Genomic DNA, 10,842 nt, shown 5'->3' on the forward strand with positions numbered 1-10,842 from the left:
GCCTCCGGGTTCAACTGTCCCCCTCTTACAATGCTGTGATTGCTAGTATCACTCAGCCCTCTGTGAACAGTAAACAGCCATCAGTGTGCTAATGATCCATTGTTAGGCTGATGGTCCTTCTTGAGCATGTGATCAGCTGGTTTTGGTTGTCAGCAGCAAACTGGTTGATCCACTCTGAGAAGGTGCTATTTAAGAGACTGAGCTGAATACAGCACCTCAGAATGAGGAAGTCTCTCGGATGAGGGACGAAACGTTTCTACATTTTTTTGCTTTGTTTTGTTTTTTGAATGTCCAGAGGACCAGATCGAACTTTTTTGGATTCTACATGGAAACTTCAAAACGCTGACATTTTGGAACCCCATAACTTCAGAACCCTGATCTGTTGGAACCTTGTAGCGTCAGAACCGTGACACTGGTTACAGCAGATTTTATTTGTATAAAAACTTTTTGTAAAGAAGATGCAGCGCTGCATGAGGTTTCTGCAGGAAACTGATTATCTGTCATGATGAGTTTCCATAGCAACAGGAAACCTGATGGCGTGTTTAGGATAAAAGATCTGAACCCACCCCCCTCCCACACACACACACACAGTGGTGAGGCGTTTGCCTCAGGCAGAAGGGGTGGTGTATCACGAGGCCCATTCCCCCCTCAGAGCCTGAAGCTGATTTCTGCTGAGCTGAAACCTACAACTGCCTCCAACCACCCCCCCAGGCCAACTCTGACCCCCTTCTCTCAGTTCTGTTCACTCTGAAGGGGGAGAGGGGGGGCCAAGAAGGTCATGAGTGGTTATCTACGCTTTGAATGCAGGCTCCGCCCACAGCAGTGGATCGAGTCACACGATCTCTGGGTCTGATAAACCGTATTAATCTAGACCTCCGACCAGAACCCGTAAGGTGAACCCAGAATGAGACTAGCTTCCCAACTCTCCTGTAGCTGGTTCTGGTACAAGTTTAAGTCCTGCCCCTTCCATGTAAACACTGCCCTTGGTGTAAAAACATGTTTAGATGTAATCTCAAGCTTTAAAGAAAGGTCATGTGACCATATGATTGTATATGGAGAGAGTGGGCGGGGCTTGAAGCTCCACAACCCAACATCACACACTTTGGTTCTAAACATTTAACATGGCAGATCCTGTAAACTGTGTCCAGCTTTGCCTGAGCTACAGGGTGACATCATACCTCGCCACCGCCGCCTCCCGAGTCCAGCTTGCGTTTCTTGCGTGGCCCGATGGCGGCGAGAGCTGTGAGGTTAGCGTCTCGCTGTCTTATCTCAGCCTGTTCCTGCTGATGCCTCTGTGGAAGGAGACAAAGAAGAGACGCTGGTGAGGACACCTGCAGGACACCGCCGTGGTCAGAAACACTCAAAACTGCAGCACCGTTCAGCTTCCTGTTTCCGTTGGAGGGATCAGACGAGCTGGTCTTCAGCTTGGTGCAAACATGTGAAAAGTAAACATTACTGAGCATGCTCATAGTCGTGTTGGGGACGGAGCTCAAGCCTGCTGCTACAGTTCTAATCATGTTAATCTGGGAGGTTTGCTGGCAGCTTTAATCCCCAAACACTGGAAACAACTTTTTCATGATCATATCTTTGAAGAAACACACAAAGTTCACATGTGGTCATTTGCTCCTGATGCCGCTGCAGGATGACGTGTGTGTGCTTCACATTATTAACGTAACAAAGATTAAAACTCCGTCGTACCTCTTTTGCTTTCTGCTTGAGCCGAATCTGTTCTGGATCTTCCTGCCGGGCCCGGCTCTGGAAGAGAAACAGAGTTCAGGTTTTCATCCGCTCACAGCCCTGAGACGCTGACTTTAACTTTCTGAACAGTGTTCGACTGATCTGAAGGACCGAGACCGAGTCCTGCAGGTCTGCTGGTCTGGAACCACAGCGACAGAAGTGTACAGGTGTTCAGTACCTTAGCGGCCTTCAGCAGAATCTCTCGCTCCTGCTCATCTTTCCTCTGCTTCTCGATACGCTCGAGCTGCTCGAAGAACCTCAGCTGGGAGCGAACATCCGTCGTCTGCTCGTAGTGCTCTTCGTCCTGCCAAGGAAGATGAGGAAATGGTTACTGAATTCACCTGGGCGAAACGTTTTCTGTGACACGGATTCACCGGCGTGTCCTGAGAGTGCTCTTGCCTTTCCGCCATCCGAGCGGTGCTGAGCAATGATAGAAACCTTCTCCAGCAGCGAGCGCAGCCTGGACTCAGTGGCGTGCGAAACCAGGTTCACCACGTCCAGCGGGACCTCTGTCACTCCCAGTTTCTTAGCTGAGGACGAGAAACGGGACAGATTGAGGACAAACACTCAATGTGCTGTGACCAGGGTTCTGACTCGACGATGTGTGACCCGTTAATTCCGATTCACGGCACCGTCCAAACACAAACTCCAGAAGGTTCTAAGGGACAGACTGACCCGTGTCCAGGATGCGCCGGTGCAGGAGGACTGTGGGCAGGAAGGACTCGTCTTTGCAGGATCGGATCTTAGTGCCGACGAGCTCGGAGCTGGTTGCTAGGATACGAGCATTTTCCTCGCTGAGGTTGACGCCGGCCATCGACGCCACGTCGTTGATGTCATCGTCGTCTCTGTGGGAGGTGAGCGTAAAGACGTCATTTCAACATCTGAAACCAGAACTCCTGAGAACCAGCAGAATTCAAGAGGTGTCAAAAGAACCCTCTCAGACTGCAGGCCGACAGACGCGCGACGAAGAGTCCAGGAAACATCGACAAGACATCAGTCAGCAGCAGAAACACCTGGTCTGTATGACCTGAAATCAGACCTTAAGACTAGTTCTTCTCTGCTGCCCTCTGCTGGCTGAAGTTTGAAACATGATCTGAAGCGTAACTAAAAATCCTTCCTTGGACCAGTTTTTTTAAATTTTTAATAAATGTCTAATTTCTAAAAGAATCCATGTAATTAGACGTGGACCTCACCTGAAGGTCCCGCCCCCTGGGTCACTCAGTTTCTTCTGATTGGACTGAGCTGCCAGGTGGACAGGAGTTTTCCCGGCTATGACTGCTGTTCCTCTGATGAGTGTAGCTGAAAGAAAAACAGTTTATTCTGACAGTACATGTAGAAGTTTGAACACACACCCTCTGGGTTTACAAAGAAGATTAATGTTACAGGTGAAAGACACATATGTTGAGACTCACTTGGATGTCTGAGTGTCTGACTGATGACAACAGGTGAGTGAGTCTGAACAGACTGGAGTCCTGGCCTGCACACAGCCTGGGGATCAGACGACATCAATTTTTAAGTGAAACGTCCAAACTGAAAGCAATACACCTGTTCTGAAACGCACAAAACAACTTGAAACGCCTTAAAAGTAAAAATCTGAAAGACTTAAGGTAAAACCTGTTAAGCCCCAACCTGAGTTTTCTAAAACATCTAATCTGAAACGTGTGCGGGTGAAGCTGCTGAGCGTACCACGGCCGATGTGTTGGTGATGGGTGGGGTCAGACGGATGGTGCTGCCTGCGGCGTTACCGGGCAACTGCGGCCGGATGGCGGTAGCGGTGACGGAGCCGGTGGGAGGCAGAGTTGAGGTGCTTGGCGGCGTGGTCATCAGAGACTGCTGGCTGTTGAGGAGCGTCTGACGCAGAGCTGGGAGGCTTTTCTGAAGAAATGAACCACTTTTTATTAACAGCAAGAGGAAGCAGAGACCGGAGCTACAAAACCAGCAGATTGGAGTTGGACTGTTAAAGATTTTGGTACTAATTTAGTTAGAATTTTGTGATGTAAACTGGTTCTATAGTACAAAAAAATGTGTAAAGTGGCTTAAACAGCACAGGCTAACTTGAAATAAACAGGTGTAAACAGGATCAATGTGGTATAAGTAAATGTGTAAAGTGGAGTGGCTCACAGAACATACTGGTGTAGAGTGGTGTGAACTCATGTGAACTGACGTAAACCAGTGTAAAGTGGTGAAAAGTAGCACCTTTAGGAAGGGGATGAGGTAGGGCTGTGGGGAGGACTTCAGCTCAGCCTGCAGCCGAGATGTGAACTCCTCAGGCTCAATCTTTGCATCCTGAACAAAAAAACACAAAAACTCAAATCTGAACCACAAGAAAACATGACTTCATAAAAGATGAAGGGCAGTAGATGTGAAAACTGGATTTGATATGAACACGATAAGTTGGATCTCTTACGAGCAGGTCCTGGACCAGGGCCTTCACATTCTTGGACGTCTCTGGAGACGGGGAGTTGTGGGACGCCAACTTGATGAGCGTGGCCAGAAAGTTCTTGCATTTCTTCACGTTTTCCTGCATTTCCTGCCGGATTAAAACACGCGTGTAAAAAAAAAACAAAAAAAACCCTGCAGAGGCATTCAGAACCTTTCAGAACCAACGAGAGCCGACCTGCGACACCACCGTGACTCTGGTGATGGGCGTAGCTGCGGGAGGGGGCGTGGCGGTGCCGGTGACAGGGGTGGTAGGGACGCCGGTAGGTTTGACGGTCCCTCCTGCCGTTATCACGGAGGAGGTTTTCTGAGGTGTGGCCATCCTAACAGACACGGCCCCAGCAGCGGCCGGTACCGTCAGCGCCTTCAGAGAAACAAACATCATCTTCATCACACATCCTGCACCACCATCATTCACTCCATCAGTCACTCGACTTCTGCACTCAGCCAGAACTAGGAGGTGGTTCTGAAGACTACAGAACTTCAGAATATTTGGATATTTAAACTTGACATAATATTTGATCAGAACCAGTGTTGTGCAAAAACTGTCTTCTAAACTCAGCGGTTCTGACAGAAAACTCCACTCAAACACTTGAAAAAGTCTTCAGAACCTTTCAGACCATGACCTTTCTTAAGTTTTTGTGCACTGTCCATCACTGCGTTGGCTCCCCGCCCTCCTTTCCTCCATCAAGGCTTCTAAAAAGGACTTATGAGAATAAAAATAAATCAAATAAATACAAAGGCTAGGTCAAAGGTCAGAGGGTTAGGGTTGGCACAAAGGATAATGGGTTATGCTTTGGGTCAGGGGTCCGGGTTAGGCTTAGCAAGTTGATTTAGGCTTAGGGTCAGAACCTTTTCAGTTGTTGGGAGGTTTTAGAGAACCTGAGGAGACCAGTTGTTGGAGGTTCATCCTGGTCTGATGGAGGACTCTACAGCTGTTCATCATGCCTCAGTCTTCTCTGCATGATGGGAGCAGATGTCCTAAAACCTGAAGATACTTTTCTGCTTTGGTGGAGTCTTTCTAGATGTGTAAGCTGCTCATGCCAGATGCACAAATGCACCTCCATACCATCAGAGAGGCAGGCTGTGAGCTGATAATAGGCTGGATAACAGGCTGGATGGTTCCTCTCCTCTTTAGCATGGAGGACAGGAATCTGTGGTTTCAACATAGAATTTCAGATTTGGATCTATCTGACCACAGAACAGTTCTGGACTTCACATCAGTCCATTTAAAATGAGCTCTGGTATAGAGAAGACGGCAGCAGTTCTGGGTGGTGTTCACATCTGGCTTCTTCTTTGCCTGATAAAAGAGTTTTAAGCATCTGTGGATGAATTGTGTTTACAGACAATGATCTGTGGAAATGTTCCTGAGCCCAGAACCAGTGAGGCAGATGCAGTGAGGTCCAGATCAAAACCAGAGCTGGTTTTAATGCAGTGGTCCCCTGAGGGCCCTAAGATCATGACCACCCAATTTTGACACTCAGCAATTTCTACAGATTCTTCTCATCTGTTCTGATTATAAACTGGAGATGATGGAGATTAAAGTCTTTCATTCAGGAACTTTATTGTTTATTCAGTTTGCCTATAGGAAGAACAAGTTGGCAGAAGATGCCGTTGCTATTGTGCTACACACTCTGCTAGAGCATCTAGAGCATAGAAACAACATATGCTAGGCTGCATTTTGTTGATTTTAGTTCGGCCTTTAATACAATCTTGCCTAACGTACTTCAAAATAAAATGCACAATCTTGGTCTTAACACCACATTATGCAATTGGACCTCAGATTTCTTAACTAACCGATCTCAGTGTATCAGAATTGGCGGGCACATTTTATCCACTTTATTTATTAATACTGGGTCACCCCAAGGATGTGTACTCAGTCCACTCATCTTTACACTTTTCACACGACTGCTCCCCCTGCTTATCAAATTATATTATTAAATTCATGATGACACAACAGTGCTTGGTCTCGTTACTGATAATGATGAGTATGCATATAGGAGGAAGGTTGAACAATTAGTGGCATAGTGAATAACAATAACCTGGTCCTTAACATGAAAAAGACAAAGGATAGAATTGTGAACTTTCTGAAAACTGGACAGCTCAGCCACTCTCTACTCTATATTGGCAATGATGAGGTGGAGAAAGTCTCAAGCTTCAAGTTCCAGGGTCTGACTGTGACGGAGGATCTGTCATGGGGCAAAACACTATGCCAGCCATAGGATAGGGAAGGCCCAACAACGCCTTTTTTATATGAGGAGATTAAAAACATCAAAACTTCCCTGGAGGCTTATGGTAAACTTTTTTTCACAGCACAATAGGAAGAGTGCTTACAAATGGATTGCTCATGTGGTAATCTAGCTGCACTAAGGCACAACAGCAGGCTCTTCAAAGGGTGGTTAAATAAGCAGAAAAATTAGTGGGACTTGCCTCCCAGAGCTCACCTCTGTTTTCCTTTCCTGCTGCTGCACCAAGCTCATAACATCATTCAAGACCGGTCACACCCTGCACATCATCTGGTCTGTCTACTGCCCTCTGGACGAAGGTATAAATATATCCATGCCAGAGCCACCAGACTGGCCCACAGCCTCTATCCCCGTGCAGTCAGGCTGTAGAACAAGCAACCCACTACCTATGCTCCCCCTCCATTTCCCAGTCCTATACGATCCTTATGGCCATACATTTACAATTTATTGCTGCAGCACCCACTAAACTTTTCAGTATAACCGTGAAATGCATATTGCATTGCTGCAGCACATCACGCTTGGGAATTATTGGGTACACAATTTATTTTGGGGGATAATTGTGTGCACATTTATGTAAATGATGTTTTATTGCGTGCACATTTATGTAAATGCTGTTAATGCTCCAACGTTATCTCCTTGTTTGACAACAACGACAAAACGATTGATTGACAGAAATTCAGGAACTTTTTTCTGAAATTCATTCAGGAACTTTATTCTGAAACCATTTCATTAGTTTAAGACAGACTGCAGAACCTCTGCCCATCTTTACTTCTAAAAGTCTCAGTTTATTTCCAGTCTGCTGACTGACCTGCTGATAATTAAACTTATTGGTTACTAAATTCTCCTCCAGATGGTTCTGATCCGTATTTCTTACTTTTACTGCCTTTTGTTGCTCCTGGAACAACTTTTTTAAAATGTGTTGCTGGCATAACATTCTAAATTACCTAATTTCTACACTTTTGTTTTGTTCAGCTCCACTAAATCTTTATTGCATCAATTTCTAAAAAAAAATGGCTTAAGCTGTGGAAAACCTCCCACAGGTGGACCAAAGGTTTCAGGTGTAAAACCTCACCTGTACAGAGGTGGTGGAGGGAGACTGAACAATCCTGGTGGGAGGGGGAGAGGCCAGGCGGACGGTTGGAGGGGCTGAAGGCGCCTGCAGACAGAAACAATAAAATTTCAGATTATTTATTAATCAAATTTCAGCTCAGATTAATTAAAATAACAGATTACAGGAAATACTTTTTATTTACTTAAATCAAACACACAAAGTGGACCTGGCTCCTCAAAACAACCTGCAGACGGTCAGAACCAAACTCACCGTGGTGGCGGTGCTGACTCGGATGTTAGGCATGCTTAGAGGTGCTGCTGGTCTCTGGGTGACCATCGGTTGGCCCTGCTGAAGCTTGGCCTGAGCCAGAACCTGCTGAGAGAACAGGACCAGCTGATTTGTCTCTGTCCGAACGATAAGCGAACCTGTAGGAGGGGAGAGGAAGATTCATCACTGGTGAAGTTCTGCAACAGCTGGACGCCACTCTGCAGGTTCAGCTCAGCCCTCCTGGTTAAATCTAAAATATTTGAATCAGCTGCTAATATCCACCCAGTCCTGCATTTCACACAAAAGACAACAAAACCGTTGGGACCGGTCCAATTTAGGGCTGCTTTTGAGATAAACAACAGACATATGTCAAAATAATTTGGACTAAATCAGTCTTCATGTCAGTCCGAGTTTCTGAGGAGCAAAGATCTCCAGTTTCACACAAAAGGGGTGAGAAAATATGATTTACTATAGGAACGTTTGTCACGTTCTACAGCCCAGTTAGATTCATAACAATGATTCCAACCCGACCCAGAGGCGGCGCCGACTTCTCTGGGGTCCATCTGGGATGGACCGTCACACAGTGCAAACCTGGGTCAGGATTCCAGGTCTTTGTTGCAAGAAATTAACCAAAGAGGGAAAAGGAGCATCCAGATTTTGTCAACAACAAGTCCAAAAACTTGGTTCTGTGATGGTCTGGATTTAGGATCAGGTTCTTGGTAAAGCAAAGTAGCTCGAGCTTCACATTCTGAACCGCATGAATGAAGAGGAATCCTTCTGAAAGAACTTGTAATGGTTCCACGAGACATAAGTGATTTGAACTCGATCACAACAGTTAGATACTTCAATGTTAAGCACGGTGGTGGCAGCATCAAGCTCTGGGGCTGCCTGGCTGTTTGTTTATATAGTGCCATATCACAACAAAGTTGTCTCAGGGCACTTTACAGGAACATTCACATGCATAGAAAAGCCAATTAGTAAAGTTCTCTAGCCAGCAGACTCGTTGAATCTTCAATTTATCGCAGTCTTCCATGCTGAGCAAGCACAATGGCAACAGTGGAAAGGAAAAACTCCCAAGGAAACAGCGAGTCCAAGAGCCTGGTTCTGTGATGGTCAGGGCTTGGATCAGGGTTTTAATGGCAGCATTAAAGCAGAAATGTCCTTCATAAATTTTATAGCAACATCTGCTGCCTTCAAGGACCTCGGATTTTCCAGGGACATCTGAGCATTTGGCACAAAAAAAAAACAACATTCTGCTCTCGGTCCAACGCATTTAGGAAGAGGTGACAAGTTCTGGACCGGCCCGCCTGCAGTCCTGATCTGTCCTCTATAGAGAAACCCAAAATGTGACAAGGACGACCCCCAGCTGATGGACACCCAAAGACCAAACAATAGCAAACTATTCATCACTTGGTGTTTTTATCATCAGAACATCTTTAGGTTCTGGGAGAAGGAACAGAACTTTACAGAAACTGGTTTTACTGGAATGTGCTGTAGCCTGAAACGCAGGAACAAACTGACAGGAAATCAAAGAAATTTAATTATTCTGCTGCTTCTTTTTTAAGGTTTTGAAATTTAGAGTAAAACACAAGCATCTAACTCTTTCTGTCTATTAATTAATGCTTTGATTAATAATTGATGATCAGCTTATGAATGCAGCTCCTCTGGGTCCTGAAGATCCAGAATCAGGAACACAGAGACCGGAACCTGCAGGAGGTCCTCAGGTGACCCCTCCCACCCACCACAGGTGTGTCTGCTGACCTGGAGGTATGGTGAAGCCAGGGGACAGCTGGATGGTGGTCTGTTGCTGGGGACGGACCGTAATCCCAGGCTGGGGGGCAGCCGCTCGGGTCGTCCCAGCCACCAGCCCAGGTCTCTGCTGCTGGATGGAGGTGGGACCCCCCACAGGAACACTAGGCGGTCTGACCATGGCCATGGGCTGAGCAACACCATTGATGATGGGCTTGGCTCCAACGGTGCTGGTCCCAGTCTGGGTCTGAATGATGGGGGACTGGGATGCAGCCGGAGGTGGGGTGCTGGTTAAGATGACGGAGGTCCCGGTGGGGGTCTGGCCCGCCACCAGCAACTTGGTGTGCATCAGAGGGTTGCTGTGGTTCAGGACCTGAGAGGCTGGGGTGGATGGGGCACCTTTGAGCTCCAGGCCGTTCTGGGCGGCGCTGCTCACCGGGCTGGGGTGACCCTGCAGGGCCACGGCGGGGGAGCCGGGCTGGGAAGCCATAGACCCGACGATAGTGGAGCCCCCGGCGCTGATGACAGAGCTGACCCCACCGGGCGGAGGAACACCGGCTCCGGCGCTGCCGTTCAAGCCCTGTAATCCGGGAGAGGAGGTCCGGATCGCCTCCGCGGAGTTGAGAGCCGCGCTCGGACCCAGGACCGCAGTCCGGTGGAAGCTAGCGACGGGCTGAGTACTCAAAGTTACGGGTCCCGGTCCGGGCGAGGCGGTTAGAGTAGGTGTTCCCACCGTCTGCAGGCTGGTTCCGGCGGTTCTAACGGTCCCCGCGACTCCTGTGGATGTCGAAGAGGGGAGAGCTTGGCCGGACAGCGGCTCGTTAACGCCGGGCTCCCGGGTCGACCCAGCTTTCGGATGCCCTTGTTGCGGCGGCTGCTCCGCGGACCCCACTTGATCTCGCAGTTTCCCTGAGAAGTGTCCGGCAGCGGCCGCTGCTGGGTCTCCTTTCCCGTCGGAATAAGAAGCCACGGGAGTCTTTCTGTCGCCCAGCTGGGACTCCAAAGAGCCGACCAGGTCGCTGACCGCCTTCTGGTCCACCTCGTCGGAGAGCACGTCCTCCAGCGGGTCGGAGGCTCCCGCCATCTTTACTGTTACACCGTTGCAAATAGCTTTTTAGAATGTACGCATGCGCGGAGGATCCGGGTTGATTTGGCGCATAGATCTATAGGAAAAAGAAAAGATGTAGAACCCGTTAAGAAAACGCTCTAGTTTTTTTTTGTATTAAAGAGATACAGTGCATATCAATTGTTTCCTACACTTGGATACTCGAAGAGTGTCGATGCAAAAACATGTATACTGTATACCATTATATTAATTTTATATTTGACCAATATGTTTTATATTAGTTTTAG

The 10,842-nt window shown here is 47.7% G+C and overlaps 2 protein-coding genes across 2 annotated transcripts in view; one reads left to right on the forward strand and one right to left on the reverse strand.

Annotated features, from left to right (window-relative positions):
- LOC119415953 (BTB/POZ domain-containing protein kctd15) overlaps positions 1-892 on the forward strand; it is an 8,839-nt gene extending 7,947 nt beyond the window's left edge. Inside the window, exon 5 of the mRNA XM_037683122.1 lies at positions 872-892. Within this exon, the coding sequence (XP_037539050.1) occupies positions 872-892 (21 nt within the window). The remainder of the gene's footprint in view (positions 1-871) is intronic.
- Positions 893-1,172: 280 nt separating this feature from the next.
- On the reverse strand, positions 1,173-10,574 carry LOC119416146 (transcription initiation factor TFIID subunit 4). The gene is made up of 14 exons (XM_037683337.1): positions 9,502-10,574; positions 7,744-7,898; positions 7,495-7,578; positions 4,355-4,540; positions 4,145-4,267; positions 3,934-4,023; positions 3,424-3,612; positions 3,150-3,225; positions 2,931-3,036; positions 2,413-2,582; positions 2,137-2,267; positions 1,916-2,041; positions 1,699-1,755; positions 1,173-1,292 (listed from the first exon to the last, which is right to left on the reverse strand). Exons 1-14 carry the CDS (start codon positions 10,571-10,573, stop codon positions 1,173-1,175), a joined length of 2,685 nt encoding a protein of 894 aa, XP_037539265.1. The 5' UTR covers position 10,574.
- Between the last annotated feature and the right edge of the window lie 268 nt (positions 10,575-10,842).

The sequence above is a fragment of the Nematolebias whitei genome, chromosome 10, assembly GCF_014905685.2.
Source record: "Nematolebias whitei isolate Nwh7 chromosome 10, NemWhi1, whole genome shotgun sequence".
Lineage (NCBI taxonomy): Eukaryota > Metazoa > Chordata > Actinopteri > Cyprinodontiformes > Rivulidae > Nematolebias > Nematolebias whitei.

Excerpts from the sequence above, each read along its gene's own strand:
- LOC119416146 (XM_037683337.1), bottom strand. The coding sequence starts at position 10,573 with ATGGCGGGAGCCTCCGACCCGCTGGAGGACGTGCTCTCCGACGAGGTG. Across the intron at positions 4,268-4,354 it reads GAGTCACGGTGGTGTCGCAG|GAAATGCAGGAAAACGTGAA; the intron begins GTCGGCTCTCGT and ends TTAATCCGGCAG. Across the intron at positions 2,042-2,136 it reads ACCGCTCGGATGGCGGAAAG|GACGAAGAGCACTACGAGCA; the intron begins GCAAGAGCACTC and ends CTTCCTTGGCAG.